Genomic DNA, 17937 nt, shown 5'->3' on the forward strand with positions numbered 1-17937 from the left:
ACAGACCCTTATACATTTCAGATAGATGGAAAAGAGTTCCATCAGTCAGAAAATACATTTTCACCCACTGTCACCATAAACTATAGTTTCTAACTAATTGCACAAAAAAACAGCATTAGTTAACGCATTAGATTAGTTTTAGGGATTTGACACTATCGATTAGGGGATGGAAAATTATATACACATTTAATCCCCAACTTAAATTGCATGCCACAATTGGTTTCACATTTCTGCATTTTACTTGCTACTTTAACACATGTACTAGTGAACATAGATGTGTGGTATTTGTGAACAGTAATATCCACCACACGCTGAACACTGGCACCAAGAATGCAGCAAACCATTTGGCTTTGATATGATGGGGCCAATAAGAACAAAGTGTAGAATATGCTTCGCTTTTCTGCATGCGATCAACCGCTCTAGAGAATCATTCCCGGAAGCAACAACTCATTTTTTAATCCCTTCCCGCAAAATAATGTAGTTATGTCATGGGCGCTAGTGTGTTAGCGCTTTCCCACGTAACTGTATGTGATTGTAATGGAACCAGCGCCAGCGCTATCACCGCCGGTGGCGGCTGTATAATACAGCCGACACCCCGCTTTAACGGCCAGGACCGGAGCCAAGTCTGAATCGGCTAATTAACCCCTTAGATGCAGCGATCAAAAGCGATCATTGCATCTAGGTTGTTTCTAGCCTGTCGGCACCCCACTGACTTGGATTGATGCCTCTCCACTCTTCCTCCAGACGTGTGAAGTTTGTTCCAATGTGTTATATCAAGTCCAGAGTCAGCGCAGCCGTCTAGCAGGACATTTTAGAGCACTTCACGCTTCCCTCTGCTGACAAACTTTATGGAGATGCTGAATTCATTTTCCAGCAGAACTTGGCACCTGCCCACACTGCCAAAAGTACCAATACCTGGTTTAGTAACCACAGTTTCACTGTGCCTGATTGGCCAGCAAACTCGCCATAATCATCAACATTAAATGATAAAAATGCTGGAAATCACTATGTGTGTAACTAATCCATATAATATGAGTTTCCCTTTTTGAATAGAATTACTGAAATAAATAAACTTTTTGATGATATTCTAATTCATTGAGAAGGACTAGTACATATGGTATCGCCGTAATCGTATCTACTAAGAGTATACTAGGAGTATAGTAAATATATATTTATAGTGCACGGTGAACACCGTAAAAAATAAATAAAAAATAAATAAATTAAAAAAAGTCGGAATTGCTGGTTTTTGCTCATCTTGATTGCCCAAAAAATTTAATAAAAAAAAAGTGATCCAAAAAAATAAAACACTTTGCCCACTTTTGACCTTCCTGACAGGGCCTCATTTTTCAAATCTGACAGGTTTCCGTTTATGTGGTAATAACTTCGGAATGCTTTTACCTATCCAAGCGATTCTGAGATTGTTTTCTTGTGACACATTGGACTTTGTTACTGGCAAAACTTGCTCGATACATTCAGTATTTAATAGTTTAAAACACCAAAACGTAGCGAAAAAGTTAAAAAATTAGCATTTTTCTAAATTTAAATGTATCTGCTTGTAAGACAGGCAGTTATACCACACAAAATTGTTGCTAATTAACATCCCCCATATGTCTAATTTATGTTTGCATTGTTTTATGAACATCCTTTTATTTTTCTAGGATGTTCCAAGGCTAAGAACTTTAGCAGCAATTTCTCACATTTTCAAGAAAATTTCAAAAGGATTTATTTTCAGGGACAAGTTCAGTTGTGAAGCGGCTTTTAGGCCTTATATATTAGAAACCCCCAATAAGTCACCCCATTTTAAAAACAGCATTTAGAAAGTTTCTTAACCCATTAGACGTTTCACAGGAATTAAAGCAAAGTAGAAGGCGAAATTGACAAATTAAATTTTTTTTTTGCAGAAATTCATATTTAATCCATTTTTTTTGTAACAGAAAATTTTACCAGAGAAACGCAACTCAATATTTATTGCACAGATTCTGCAGTTTTTAGAAATATCCCAAATGTGGCCCTACTGTGATTATGGACTGAAGCACAGGCCTCAGAAGCAAAGGCGCACCCAGAGGATTTTAGGCATGTCAGGTTTGAAGGGCTCTTGACATGCAGAAACAGTGGAAATCCTCCAAAAGTGACCCCATTTGGGAAACTAGACCCCTCAAGGAAATTATCTAGGGGTATAGTGAGCATTTTGACCCCATGGGTTTATTGCAGAAATTATTGGAAGTAGGCCGTGAAAATTAAAATCTACATTCTTTCAGAGAAAATGTAGGTTTAGCTAATTTTTTCTCATTTCCACAAGGACTAAAGGAGAAATTCACCATAACATTTGTAAAGCAATTTCTCCCAAGAAAAACAATACCCCACATGTGGTCATAAACGGCTGTTTGGACACACAGCAGGGCTTAGAAGGGAAAGAGCGCCATTTGGCTTTTGGAGCTCAAATTTAGCAGGAATGGTTTGCAGAGGCCATGTCACAATTGCAAAGCCCCTAAGGGGACAAAACAGAGTCAACGCCCAAAAAGTGACTCCATTTAGGAAACTACACCCCTTGAGGAATTCATATAGGGGTGTAGTGAGCATTTTGACCCCACAGGTGTTTAATAGATTTTATTAGAATTGGGCAGTGAAAATAAAAACAATCCTTTTTCTTCAATAAGATGTAGCTGTAGCACAAAATTTTTAATTTTCTAAACAAATAAAGGAAACAGAAAGGATCAGAAGAGAAGGAGCGCCATTTGGCTGGATTGATTTCTTGGCACCACGTCGCACCAATACAGTGGAAACTACCCGAACGTGACTCCATTCACGAAACTACACCACGTGAAGAATTAATCTACGGGTGTAGTGAGCATTTTGACCCCACAGGTGTTTCATAGATTTTATTAGAATTGGGCAGTGAAGATAAAAAAAATCCTTTTTCTTCAATTAGGCCTTATTCACACGAACGTGTTAAACGTCTGTGTGACGGCCATTGAAACAACAGCTGTCACACAGACCTATATAATTCAATGTGGCCGTTCACACGGCCGTTGTTTAAACGGACTGTGTGAAGGCTCCGTGAGAAAATAGGACATGTCCTATTTTTTCATGAATCCCTCCAGAGACTCTAGTCTTTGGGGGATGCGTGATATCGTCTCCCGCAGTGCAGAGCACGGATGCACTTTGGAAATGAAAAACTGCAGTTTTTCACGTCCCAGATGCTCAACATCAGTGTGAATCTAGCCTAAGACGTAGCTTTAGCTCATAATGCTTCCATTTTCTGAACAAATAAAGGGAAAAAAAGAACCATTACATTTGTAAAGCAATTTCTCCAGAGTACGGAAATACCCCATATGTGGTTATAAACTGCTGTTTGGGCACACAGTAGGGCTCAGAAAGGAAGGAGTGCCATTTGGCTTTTGGAGTGCAGATTTTGCTGCATTGGTTTCTGGGCGCTATGTCACATTTGCAAAGCCCCTGTAGAACCAAAAGAGTGAAACCCCCCCAGAAGTGACCACATTTTGAAAACTACAACCCTCAAGGTATTCACCTAGGGGTGTAGTGAACATGTTAACCCCGCAGGTGTTTTGCAGAAATTAGTGTGCACTCGATGTTGCAGAGTGAAAATGGGATTTTTTGCAGATATGCCAATATGTGGTGCCCAGCTTGTGCCACCATAACAAGACAGCTCTCTAATTATTATGCTGTGTTTCCCGGTTTTAGAAACAACCGACTTGTGGCAGTAATCTTTTGCCTGGACATTCGACCAGGCTCAGGAGTGAAAGAGTACCATGTGAAGTTGAGGCCTAATTTGGCAACTTACACTATATTGGTTCACAATTGCAGAGGCTCTGATGTGAAATAATAAAAGAAACCCCTGAGAAGTGACCCCATTTTGGAAACTACACCCCTCAAGGCATTTATAAAGGGGTGTTGAGAATTTTCACCCCACAGGACTTTTCCATAAAATGATTGCGCTGCGGATGGTGCAAAGTAAAAATTTACATTTTTCCCTAGATATGCCATTTCAGTGGCAAATATGTCATGCCCAGTTTGTGCCACTAGAGATACACACCCCAAAAACTGTTAAAAGGGTTCTTCCGGGTATGGTGATGCCATATATGTGTACGTAGACTACTGTTTGGGCACACTGTAGAGTTCAAAAGGGAGGGAGAACCGTTTGGCTTTTGGAGCGTGGATTTTGCTGGGTAGTAGTTTTGTTTGGAGTTTTACTGGTATTTCAGTTTATAATGTGGGGGTACATGTAAGCTGGGCAGAGTACATTAGGGGCATAGTCAGGTGGTATAATAATGGGGTAAAAAAAACAATAAAATAATCCATAGATATGTGTTACACTGTGAAGCAAGCCTTTCTGCACAGGCCAGTGTCACACTGATAAATGGTCCTTACTTATTCTCCTTTTTGTGCACACTCGGCACCACTTTGGGGAAATTTACTGCGAAAGTGTTGTCCTGGTATAATATGGGCATCCTCGCTTCCAGCGGATATGTTTGGGCTCTCCCCTTCCTGGTTCCCTAATTTTAAGGCCTTGAAACAGAAGAAATGTTCCCCTCGGGCCGGCACAACTGCATATTTTTTTTTTTTATTTCCTGACTTTTTGGAGCCTTAACTAAATTTTTTTTTTCCATAGACGTAGTTGCACGAGGGCTGTTTTTTTGCGGGACTTGCTGTAGTTATTATTGGTACCATATTGGGGTACAAACGACTTTTTGATCACATTTTATCCTACTTTTTGAGAGGCAAGGTGACCAAAAGACAGCAATTCTGGCATAGTTATTTAGTTTTTTTTATACAGCATTCACCATGCGTTATAAATTACATGTTAACTTTATTGGGCGGGTCAGTCAGATTCCAGCCATACCTAATTTATAGCACTTTATGTTTTACAACTTTTTGCACAATAAAATTACTCTTGTAAAAATAATGTATTTTTTCTGTCACCATATCGTAAGAGCCATAACTTTTAAACTTCTTAGCCGACGGAGCTGTATGAGGGCTTATGACGAGTTATAGTTTTTATAGGTACGATTTTTGGATACATGCGACTTTTTGATCACTTATTTAAATTTTTGTAATGCCAAATGACCATAAGAACAAATTCTGGAAATTTAATTTTTTATTTTTTTTTACGTCGTTCACCGCATGAAACAACATTTTTATAGTTCATGCCGTTATGGTCGCAGCAATACCAAATATGTATGGTTTATTTTTTCAATAATAAAGGACTTGATAAAGGGAAAAAGGGCGATAGTGTTTATTTTATTATTTGAAACTTTTCTTATATTTTTTACGCTTTTCTTTAGTCCCACTTGGGGACTTGAAGGTCCAACTGTCAGATTTTTTTTCTAATACATTGCACTACCTATGTAGTGCAATGTATTAGACCTGCAATCATTCACTGAAAGCAAGCCGATAAGGCTTCGCCTCCAGGCGGGGCCTAATCGGCATCCTAATGGCAGAGCAGGAGCCCATTGTTAGGCAACCTGTCGCCATAGCAGCAGCCGGCAGCTCTGCGATTGCAGGGCAGAACTGCCGATCCGCTACCAACCACTAAGATGCAGCGATCGCTGCATCTAAGGGGTTAATGGCAGGGATCTAAGCTAGCTCCGGTTCCTGCCATTACAGGTGGATGTCAGCTGTAACATACAGCTGACATCCACCGCTGATAACGCGGCTCATCTCGAGCCTGCGCCATCTTGCCGACTGCTACAGAAGCCTTTTAGGCCCGGAAGGTTTTCGTACTAGGCAGACCGGGAGGCCACTATTAGGCCTCCAGTTGCCGTTGCAGCCATTGCTGGGGTGCCGATGAGCTGCAAACACCTTACATGCAGCGATTAAGGGGTTAATGGCTGGGATCGAAGCCAACGTCTGTCCCTGCCATTACAGCAGGGTGTCAGCTTTAAGATACAGCTGACATCCAGGGATGATGGCACCGACTCAGCTTCTGAGCAGGTGCCATCCATTTGTCGTAAGTATACGACAATTTGCGGGAAGCACTGGCTTTCCATGACATATACTTACGACAAATGTCGGAACGGGGTTTTCCTATGAGAGACATTTATGACATATCCACAGGATGTGTCATAGATGTCCGATAGATGTGGGTCCCACCTCTGGAACCCACACCTATATCTAGAACAGGGCCCCCAAAACCCTGTTCTAGCTTTGTCTGATGTTGCTGACTCCCAGGTTATACGGTCAGGAGTTAGAAAAACAGCTGAGCTACGCTGTTTACATAACTCCCATAGTAGTGAACAGTAGTTACGGAAACAGCGCAGCTCAGCAAGCTACGCTGTTTACGTAACTCACGAACATATAACCTTATTCTTGGTCAGAATTCACCTCATTCAGCCACAACACAGAGCGGCTGAACGGGGTTTAGGCGGCCCCGTTCTTGATAGGTGCGGGTACCAGAGGTGGCACCCGCATCTATCTGACATTTATGACCTATCCTGTGAATAGGTCATAAATGTCTCACGGGAAAACCCCTTTAAGGCCAAAACAGGTTGTGTCCTTGAGGGGTTAAAGAGGCTCTGTCCCCACATTATAAGTGTCCTATCTACTACATAATCTGATCGGCGCTGTGATGTAGATAAGCGTTTTTCAAAATAAAAAACAATCATTTTTGACCAAGTTATGAGCAATTTTAGATTTATGCTAATTCCTTTCTTCATGCCCAACTGGGCGTTTAACTTTTGACCAAGTGGGCGTTGGAGAAGTGTGAAACCGCAAATGAAAATCTGTAAGTTGTTTATGACGGGAAGGGGTTCACTTGTATACAAACCACATGAAGCAAGCCCAGACAGATTTTATTTTTATTTCAACAAAACTAACATTTAGTCACAATAGAGCATAAGGTAATAAAGCTTATACCCTATAAAAATGATGAAATTCCAGTGTAAGTAATTATTTGAAAAAACTGGTAAGTAAAAAAAGTTGTAAAGGAAAATAAGAGATTTAGAGTTCTAATAAGTAAAACTGTACGTCTTATTATACTTTCTTTAAGGCTCCATCACTCCAGGCATTTTTTTCATTTTACTCTGTCTTGGTAATGATTTTGACGTGACTCCGTAGTATATTCTTTGGCATTTAGTTTCTTGGTGTTTTATCAGTGAAGATCTTTTCAAGTACTTTTTCCCGCAGTCATAGCAAGTAAGAGTAGTCACTTCCTGGTGTGTTTTCTGGTGACGCTCGAAGTGTGAGCCATGAGAAAAACATTTCCCACATTCACTACATCTGTACGTCTTCCGCTCTTTCACACGCTCTTGTAACAATTTTTTACCTTTTTTTCCCCCCCTTGTGGGGGGTTCATTACTGGCTCCCACTTTTTTATTGTGTTTATCCCTTTTGGTCTTATTGGCTTTTTTGGCAGATGTGTTACGATCCTCCTTTGGTTCATCAGTCGAGGAAGAAGCAGGATGGTTTCCAGCATTCATGGTAAAATGATGGAAGTCTATGTATGGGACTAGATTTATGTGGTCACCTTATGTGTTCTGAGAAACAAAACCATAAAACAAACATAAGGAATATATAAAAATGCTTTCAAAATCATAATAATTCAACATGTTTGCATTAAAAAGCACTATTTAAAGGGCAAATGCACACGGCAAAACTGTGTGCATATAGGAGTCCCTACAGGACTGTACAACGTACATAGGGACCGTGTACTAGGTTTTATTTTCTGTATTTTCCGTAATAAGACGCGATGGAGCATGCCAAATTTTCTTTTCTTAAGGATTTCCTATATTCCACATGAATCTAAAAAAAAGCCTCTGCTGTGCCTCCATGTAAAAATCAAGACCTTAAGGGAATATGAAAAATCTCCTATGGTAACAAGGGAGGGTTCTAAACGGGAATGCCAAACAAAATCAGTAAACATTTGGTAAAAGTCATCTCCAAGAGTACACAACCATCTATATTAAAAACCACTAAGAAATCAATAAAGGGCTGCTCAGAAAAAAAAAGCTAAGGCTTATAGATGACACACGTGAAATTACAAAGCCTAGTACTTGACTAGAACGCAGCATCAGTTTAATGTATTAAAAACAGCACAAAGTAAATATATAAAGTGCAATAGTGACATATTAGCCCATTTAGAAATAAAACCATGAAATAGATTTAATAATAGAAGAACCAGTGGAGAACGATCATCGATGTTCTGCAGCCTAGAACTGTAAGGGGGCCTATGAGATTCAGCGCCCAAATAATAATTTGACCTGTAGCGAGATGCATTATACCCAATTTAGGCTGCAAAGAACAACAACCCGTGGCCCTGCCTCTCCCACCATAAAAACAGTGCGCTAACCAATGCGTTTGTGGTATATTGTGGGTTATGGCTGCTTTGTATCATGCCCAGCATTGGTGTTGGCATCCCTATGTAGCACCAGCCCATGCTTAGTACTGTACCCGCAGCATACAAGCTAAGAAGGGAGCAGAGAGCACAGGGTTAATTCAGATAATGTAACAGAATTTCTGGCAGGAATTGGTGTCAGGAAGTGAAGGTAAAACATCTACCGCAGTACTGCCGCCGTCTCTCCTTCGTTCTCAGCACGAGACAGTGATTCCTCTTCCTGAAGGAATGGCTCCCCCTAGGAAGAAAAAGTTATATAAAGCTCTATGGTAGATGTGTAAAATGTCTGTATAATGTATGCACGCATGTTAGAGGTACACTATATGGACAAAAGTATTGGGACACCTACAGGAGCTTTTATGACATCCCATTCTATATCCATAGGCATTAATATGGAGTTGGTCCTCCCTTTGAAGATAAAACAGCCTCCACTCTTCTGGGAAGATTTTCTACAAGATTTTGAGGCTTACATGCGGCTGCTCAGCCATGGAAACCCATGCCATGAAGCTTCCGGGCACAGTTTTTGTGCAGATATTAATGCCAGAGGAGGTTTGGAACTCTGCAGTAATTGAATCAGAAGAGCAGTGACTACTTTTATGCACCTCAGCACTCAGCGATCCCGCTCCGTAACTTTATCTTGTCTGACGCTTCGTGACTGAATTGCTGTGGATCCTAAATGCTTCCACTTGGCAATATCACTCACAGAGGATGGTGGAATATCTAAGAAATTTCACTGACATCCTATTACAGATGAAGTCTACGTTTCTAAAGTTTGGGGACTGAAATGTGACAGTGCGCCAATTTATAAGTTGCAAAACCACTTTTGTACTGTGTTATTTTTTGTCCATTGGGACATTTTTATACTGGGAAAACAATATGTTGCCTTCATACTAGGTTTAGAGAGCATTGTAGGTCGATTACTACAGGGAAAGGATCACTTTAGTAACGCTAAGGCTGGGTTCACACGACCTATTTTCAGACGTAAACGAGGTGTATTCTGCCTCGTTTTACGTCTGAAAATAGGGCTACAATACGTCGGCAAACATGTGCCCATTCATTTGAATGGGTTTGCCGACGTACTGTGCAGACGACCTGTCATTTACGCGTCATCGTTTGACAGCTGTCAAACGACGACGCGTAAAAATTCAGCCTCGGCAAAGAAGTGCAGGACACTTCTTTGCAACGTAATTTGAGCCGTTCTTCATTGAAGTCAATGAAGCACAGCTCAAAATTTACGGCTGTCAGAGAAGCCTCGCAAAATGCGAGGAGGAGCATTTACGTCTGAAACAAGGCAGCTGGTTTCTCCTGAAAACAGTCTGTCTTTTCAGATGTAAAAGCCAGTTCTCGTGTGCACATACCCTAAGGGTATGTTCACACGCTTAACAAAAACCGGCTGAAAATACAGAGCGGTTTTCAAGGGAAAACAGCTCCTGATTTTCTGCCGTTTTTCAATCAAACTTGCGTTTTTGGAGCGGTTTTTCTATAGTCAATGAAAAATGGCTCCAAAAACGGCTCAAGAAGTGATATAATAGATATAATAAAAAATAGCCCGTGTGAACCCTTAAGTTTTCTCCTTTGTAGGGACGGGTATGTTCACACGACCTATTTACGGACGTAATTCAGGCGTTTTACGCCCGAAAATACGGCTCCAAACATCTGCCCATTGAATTCAATGGGTCTTACGGTGTTCTGTGCGGACAGGCTTTTTTTTTTTTTTTACGCGCTGCTGTCAAAAGACAGCACGTAAAAAGACGCCCGCCTCAAAGAAGTGCATGTCACTTCTTGGGACATAATTGGAGCCGTTTTTCATTGACTCTACAGGGTGGGCCATTTATATGGATACACCTAAATAAAATGAGAATGGTTGGTGATATTAACGTCCTGTTTGTGGCACATTAGTATATGGGAGGGGGGAAACTTTTCAAGCTGGGTGTTGACCATGGCGGCCATTTTGAAGTCGGACATTTTGTATCCAACTTTAGTTTTTTCAATGGGAAGAGGGTCATGTGACACATCAAACTTATCGAGAATTTCACATGAAAAACAATGGTGTGCTTGGTTTAACGTTACTTTATTCTTTCATGAGTTATTTACAAGTTTCTGACCACTTATAAAATGTGTTCAAAGTGCTGCCCATTGTGTTGGATTGTCAATGCAACCCTCTTCTCCCACTCTTCACACACTGATAGCAACACCGCAGAAGAAATGCTAGCACAGGCTTCCAGTATCCGTAGTTTCAGTTGCTGTTTCGTGTAAACTGAGGGTCCTGTTCCAATTTTTGTTTTGCCCATTCTGCAAATTCTGTGCGCCGATCTGGGTCATCCTCGTTGAGGTGCTGCAGCAGCTGGAGTTTGTAAGGGTGCCATTTGTGAGTAGCTAATATCCGCCGAAGGGATGTTCGACTGATGCCACTCTCCAACTGTCCCGTACTGAAAACAGGATTACAGTACGGGACAGTTGTCCTGCAGCGAGGCAGGGACTCCTAGCATCGTACATAACTATGATGCTAGGAGCCCGGCTCCCTGCACTGTGTTCGGTCCGGTACTTGCGGCCGAAATACGTCCGTCAATTACGGACTTAGTGTGTGTGCACATACCCTTTGTGACAGTTTTAATGCGTCAACATTTGGGCAAATCCAACACTGAACCAGTTTCACGAAACTTGGCAAGCAGTTTAGAAACAGTAGCATGGGAGATGGGTGGTCTCGTAGGGTGTCTTGCATTGAAATCTGCTACAATGACCCGGGTACTGCGTTCACCAGACATCAACACAATTTCTATCTGCTCCTCACGTGTTAACCTCTGCGACATGTCAATGGCTGTAAACAAAGAGAAACTTGTAAATAACTCATGAAAGAATAAAGTAACGTTAAAACCAAGCACACCATTGTTTTTCTTGTGAAATTCTCAATAAGTTTGATGTGTCACATGACCCTCTTCCCATTGAAAAAACTAGTTAGATACAAAATGGCCGACTTCAAAATGGCCGACATGATCAACACCCAGCTTGAAAAGTTTCCCCCCTCCCATATACTAATGTGCCACAAACAGGAAGTTAACATCACCAACCATTCCCATTTGATTTAGGTGTATCCATATAAATGGCCCACCCTGTATTGAAAAACAGCTCCAATTACATGCGTAATGGACGCCGCGAAAAACGTGAGTACGAGCAATTACGTCTGAAATTCAGGAGCTACTTTCGCCTGAAAACAGCTCCGTAATTTCATCCGTAATGGACGTTGACGTGTGAACATACCCTTAGAGGGTTGACGTACAATATGTGTCTTGTTATATTTTCATTGTGCATGAGAGGTTTCCGTGTCATCGGACGGACGCACGCGGTCGTGTGCATGAGGTTTGGTTTTTTAGTGCTGAGCAATGAAGAAAAGCAATAGTCGTTTTGGGCGAGTGCCGCTCTTCCTTCCTAGGTTATTGAATTCGTTTTAGTAGTGTTCTGATGTTTACATGTGAACAGAATAAACATATATGTGTGCAGAATAGCCCACCCCTGCAGCAAACCGGCTCCCCATCAGCAAAGACGTAATGAACATGTAAAACGGCGCAAGAACACGTTACCCACCACGAGAGCGCAGGAAGCTAGCAGGGATATAATGCGTCTACAAGAGGTTATGCGCGACGCCGTAGAAAAAGCCCGCTCAGGTCCAGGTCGCGCAGGAAACGCCGTCATCACAGAGGCATGCTGGGAGCTGTGCGTCTGTATTCTAGTAGGCTGGGCCAGTGATGTCATGTCTCACGTGATCATGACCTGTAGCGCAGGAAGAATAAACTGTCGTGATATTACAGTTCCCGCTGATGCGCGTTAGATGGCGCTAATAAAAATTACAAATCCTCCTCTGCACAATGCAGTAAAACAAATACGAGCTGCTTAGTGAAAATCATAACGCTTGGTCGTTTTCCTAAGTATAATGTATTGTTGATATCGTTTGATCGCTCCCGGTATCCGTTCAGAATCAAAATCATAGCGACTATTAGAAGTGATGAGTAGGTCACGTGTGACAAATGGGCGGGGAATGTCCTTGGAGACCTGGTAACCTGAGTAACGTGGTTAAACAGGAGCGGTGCGAGAGGAAGAAGTGGCGCACCCGGGATAAACGCGGGTTCTGAGTCGGAGCAGCAATGATGGTAAGGAGGGAAAACGCGACTGTGACATTACATCACCATGAACTGTGTATAATAAAGGAGGTTGCGTTATACCAGGGTATAAATAATCTGCCAGTACATATGATGATCGTTCTAGCTCATATAACAGGAATACACTGAGCACATGACATGATTTCAGGCATTACCATCATAAATGGCCCCCTCCCCACCAAGAACAGGACCGAGAACCCCAGTATTCAGGATCAGTGCGGTTCTGCTGGCGATCAGACATTTATGTCACAGCGTTGTCATCATACTTACCAAATTATGAGAATTAGGAGATTCTGAAAAGCGTTGGACGAAGCGGTGTGTATCGGCGGCCGTGCAAAATTGGTATATCGGCGCCCAAACCATTCAGTCATGAAAAAGATAAAATAAAACATACTTGTAAAAAAAGTGATCAAATAAAGTGCAAAAAAATAGAATTCATCAAAAATAGTGAAATACTAGAAACTGCAAAAGAGCAAATGAGATCACAAAACCCCAATAAAAAATGTGCGAAGAAATAAAATAATTCATTTGAATAAATCCCAAAAAAGATTTAAAAAAAAACACCCACACATACAAGCAAACAAAAATTTGCAACATGATGTTGTCCAGCATGGCAGGACCCCCGAAGCTAATCGCTGGCGCCAGGAGATGTATCGGACATACTGACATTAGTGCTGTGGGCAGTTACTGATAGTGCTTTGGGAATGGCATAGAAATCTCATGGTACGTATAGTAGATTTTTTTAAATTTCTTTTTTACTATTGCGAGCCTTTTGATATCTGACTTTCGAGGTGCATATGAGTAACTTGGGGAAGGGGGCTCAACCACGTCCCCCGTACTGATCACTTGGTTTTATCTAGTGGCAAAGCAAATGTAAAAAAAAATTTGTACAGAAATAATCAAAAACTTATTAAAGCCCATTATTCGTTTAGTGTGTTAATCCAGAGAAAGTCAACAACCGAACAATTCCTCACTAGGTGCAAGATCTCTGTTTGCTGTCAGTGAATGGATACACAGGTGCATAGCTAGTTAACAATTTTTGAGCTCTCTATTAATGAGTCTACTTTGGTGTGAGCAGAACATAATCAGGAAGCATTTTCAGTCAATTAACTTAAACACAAATGTTACCATTCATTGAAAGCAAGCAGCAGTCTTGGACATAGTGAGGAATCAATATAGCATATTACAAAGTTGAATAACATACTATAATTAAAGTGTTTTTTTAGGCTTTAACAATGATGACCTATGCCACCTTTTCCCACTCCAATCTTCAAGCAACCCCAACAGCTCATGTTTTGAGGATTTCCATTAGGGGTTTATTACATGAATTATTTTGAAACAGTTTTTTTACAGATATTTTTGTAATTGCAGCAAAACCGAGCCAGTTTTTATAAAATCGTGTGCTACGCTAGGTACAGCGGTGAAGAGGCGGGGTGCCTTTTTTCTGCTGATCATTGTGGGGGTCCAATCTGCGCTATTGATGGCCTATATCCTGGTTAAATCCCATTAAGTTTTATTTGCATAATACTGGAAAACCCCTTCAAAGTAGAGAGAACCCTTGTGAGTATTTGAGGTACATACAGTTATGTAGGGATTACACTATTTTGATAAATCTGGCAAAATTTGCTTATTTTTCTCTAAATGTATGCATATAAGGGTCTATTCACAGTGTACACTGGAGGTATACGGCGGCATATTCCGACATATATCTTCAACAGATTCCACTGTGAAGGTATATACTGGCACCCGTCGCCCATAGGCGCTCATGTTAAAAATAACATACCGCACAGTATACATTCTTTTGCAGGTTGCCTCGGTATTGATTCCATACAGTTGAGAATAGTTATGCCATCGTACATCAGCCCGACAAAGGCTAAATGGACACTCTTTTGCCCTCTGTTGGGTAATTTTGGGCCTACAGATACGTTTGGCATATGCGCCAGGAGCAGTGTGAATTCAGCCTAATAACACTATTGATAAATCTCCCCCATATGTTTATCTTATTAGGTTTCAAAGAGAAGTATGTCCTACAGTCAAAGGGAGAAGATGATAGCAGATGCTAGGCGCCAAGAATTTATTCGGGAGGACCAAATCAAGAAACTGAACCAAGAACAGACAATGGGGGCTTGCTTAAAGAGCGAGGACCGTGTGGAGAAGAAGCGATTTCTGAGGAGGCTGCAAGATGAAGAACAGGAGAGAAGGATAGAGGAGACGCTCCAGCAGGTAAGACTTGTTTAGTTCTTTGCTGAGGGGAGATTTATAGCGGGATATGAGTTCCGAGTCATGAAATTGTGTGCTTTTTCATTTTCACAAATCTGGTTTTGTGGGAATGTGTTGAAAAAGGAGATATAGACAACAATATAAATAACGATTGCAGACACTAATTTTTCGAATAACTTATGCCAATCTAATAGTATACCTGATAGATATCAACTTTTGTAATTTACTTACTGTTTCAAATGTAGTTATTTTATCCATGCAAATTCTGTGTGGTTACAACCACTAAGTGTCTCCCTTCCTGTAACCTGCTGTCCACCCCCTGTTGTCAAGAAAAATCTGTCCCCAATTACAGAACAGAATTGACGGAGTGGGGGGGGGGGGTGTTTCCCCACTACCTGCCAATAGTGGTCTATTGAGAGGGGAGGAGGGAGCAGAAACAGAGAGAGGAGACAGATGCTGACCATAGAACTCAATGTAGAAGGAAGAGGGAGCAGAGTAAGTCAGACACGCCGCCCATGCAAGTCTATGGAGGGGGGAGTAGGAACAGAGTGAGAAAGACACAGATACGCTCTACAGCTTTTTGGTAAGTATTATTTTTTTCTCACCCTATTGCTGGATTCTCAGCTACATTGCTCATTACTGCTGTATAATCTTCATGCAGCTGCAGCTTCTCCTATTCTATATGTGAAGTGTATAGAAGACATGATAGCAGTTAGGCTCCGCCAACTAGCTCAGAGACATCTGAGAATTATAGATGGAGCCTGCAGAGGGGAAAACTGCTAAATATGTCATATAATAGCCAGAAATAGTGTTATTTCACATGTATAAACACATGACTGCTTATTCTGCAAAGTTAGGTACACCGTTATTCATGACCAAGGGTGTTTTGGGCCTTTATGACCAGGGCAAAATTATACCTTTTGGAATGCAGCATTCTAAGGCCCTGTTCACACAGAGGTTTTTTTGCAGGCAGAAATATTTTTTTGGGGGGGCAGGTTTCTTAGTCTACCCTCACATTTTTTTGTTCCTTTTTTTGCAGGACACATAGGGCTTTCTTACCATTTAAAACTGGAGACAGTATTAATTTTGTAGGTCTTTTTTAGGGAAAAATGGTCAAACGGGAAAAAAATACTGTTTTTCCTTATTTATTCATGCTCTGTTTTAAGAGAATTTGTTCAATGAGTAATATTTACCACACAAATTAATCCTTTTATTCTCATAATGATGTTAAATATGTGTAATGTATAACGTCGCTATAGCGCCGACAACAAAGACCCTATTTTAGCTCTAAATGTATCTCCTCCCTTAGCTTTTGACGCAGCATCTGTACACGGATTATAATCCTCTAAATACAGAAATATTTTAGTAGAGGAGCAAAAGTAGATATGGTCAAGGTCGAGCAGTCTAAAATTGGTGGCCGGGAGTAATTATTTAATGTTTGGCGCAACGTACATTCTGCCTGACAGTAACATATTAATACCGGAGCACCTGACGTCCATGCAAAACGAGTTCGTATCACGCAGAATGTCTAAAACTGGTGTGTGTTAGTTTGGGGAGGTGTGGACCTTTATTTTGAAGAGGGGTTTTTTTTTTTCTAATTTTAGTTATTATTTTGTATTATATTTCAATGCATTTATATATTAATAATTTATTTTTATTTTTTTACTATAGGGATACAGGTTAGCAGGGAACTTATTACCTATGTGTTCCCTACTGTCCCGCATAAATACAGTTTACTGATGACAGTGATCTACTGGTAACAGTCCTTTAGATCGCTGTTACAAGAAGACACAGCTCTGATACACATACAGTAAGGCTGGATTCACACGAGCATGTTCGGTCCGTAATGGACGGAACGTATTTCGGCCGCAAGTCCCGGACCGAACACACTGCAGGGGCCGGGCTCCTAGCATCATAGTTATGTACGATGCTAGGAGTCCCAGCCTCGCTGCAGGACAACTGTCCCGTACTGTAATGATGTTTTCAGTACGGGACAGTAGTTCCACAGAGAGGCAGGGACTCCTAGCGTCGTACATAACTATGATGCTAGGAGCCCGGCTCCCTGCAGGGTGTTCGGTCCGGGACTTGCGGCCGAAATACGTTCCGTCCTTTACGGACCGAACATGCTTGTGTGAATCCAGCCTAACTGTAGCGATCCCAGCACCTGTTTGTCCATCACATGACCATAGACAGAATATTATCCACTGGGAGTAAACAATAAATGCTCCTACTGAATAACAACAAGTAGAGATCATGAAAACTGTGAAGAATTAAAACCGAAAGTATATGGGACAACTCCTTTAGCCCCTTCCCAACATCCGTCGTATACTTTAGGGGAAGTATGAAGCCAGCCCACGGGCTTATGAAGCCAGCTTCATAAGACTAGCATGTCGGCTGTATGTCAATAGCGACCGTGACATCTAAGCTGTTAAAAACAGGGGGTCGCCTTCTCTGATGTACCATTGACCCCCCGCAAAACACTATCACAGGGTACTGATGGTTGTCTGCCATCTTTGGAAATTCACTGAAGTGACATTTGAGTAAAATATACCTTTTATTATAGTAACTCGCTAAAAACAGGGGTAACACACCACTGTGAAAAAAGCCCCACCGTGTATATTAAAAAATGTATTAAACAGTAAACACTGAATCATTTAGATAAGTATATCTCAGTGTTTATACCGATATTCACCGGAATCAGCATTTAACCTGGGCACAACAATAGTACGAGCCCCAAGAACACACCAGGGTCCGTGATCAACACCGGAATCTCCTAGCGCTGGGTCCACCATAATGCTACTGTCCCCTATGCAACAATCCCATATACAAAAACGACCCTACGCGTTTCAAATACTCATCCTCAGGGGTCCGTATCTTGGTCACTCTGGCCTAATTACCAGCGATAGAATATTCAACAGCAGATATTCTGCTGCGCATCACGGAAGGATGCCATCTTTGTACACCTATTAAGCCCTGCCTCTATTAAATACAGTTTTTTTTAATATATAAATAATAATATTAAAAGTAAAAAAAAAAAAACTTTCCAATTGTCCCCAAAAGCACGGTGAACGCGGTAAGAACAAAAAAAGAAAATACCAGAATCGCTGTTTTTTGGTCACCTCATCTCCCACAAACAAATTTAATAAAAAGTGATCAAAAAGTCTCATGTATCCAAAAATTGTACCAATAGAAACTACAACTCACCCTGCAAAA

General features: G+C 41.2%; 1 protein-coding gene and 1 long non-coding RNA gene across 2 annotated transcripts in view; one reads left to right on the top strand and one right to left on the bottom strand.

Moving 5' to 3' along the window:
* Positions 1-6813: 6813 nt before the first annotated feature.
* Positions 6814-12316, bottom strand: LOC142749648 (uncharacterized). The gene is made up of 3 exons (XR_012882438.1): positions 11933-12316; positions 8515-8588; positions 6814-7493 (listed from the first exon to the last, which is right to left on the bottom strand). It is a non-coding gene; the product is annotated as an uncharacterized LOC142749648 (long non-coding RNA).
* MNS1 (meiosis specific nuclear structural 1) overlaps positions 12112-17937 on the top strand; it is a 34528-nt gene continuing 28702 nt past the window's right edge. The window contains exons 1-2 of the mRNA XM_075857963.1: positions 12112-12495; positions 14512-14727. Of these exons, the coding sequence (XP_075714078.1) occupies positions 12490-12495; positions 14512-14727 (222 nt within the window). The 5' untranslated portion in view covers positions 12112-12489. The remainder of the gene's footprint in view (positions 12496-14511; positions 14728-17937) is intronic.

The sequence above is a fragment of the Rhinoderma darwinii genome, chromosome 3, assembly GCF_050947455.1.
Source record: "Rhinoderma darwinii isolate aRhiDar2 chromosome 3, aRhiDar2.hap1, whole genome shotgun sequence".
Lineage (NCBI taxonomy): Eukaryota > Metazoa > Chordata > Amphibia > Anura > Rhinodermatidae > Rhinoderma > Rhinoderma darwinii.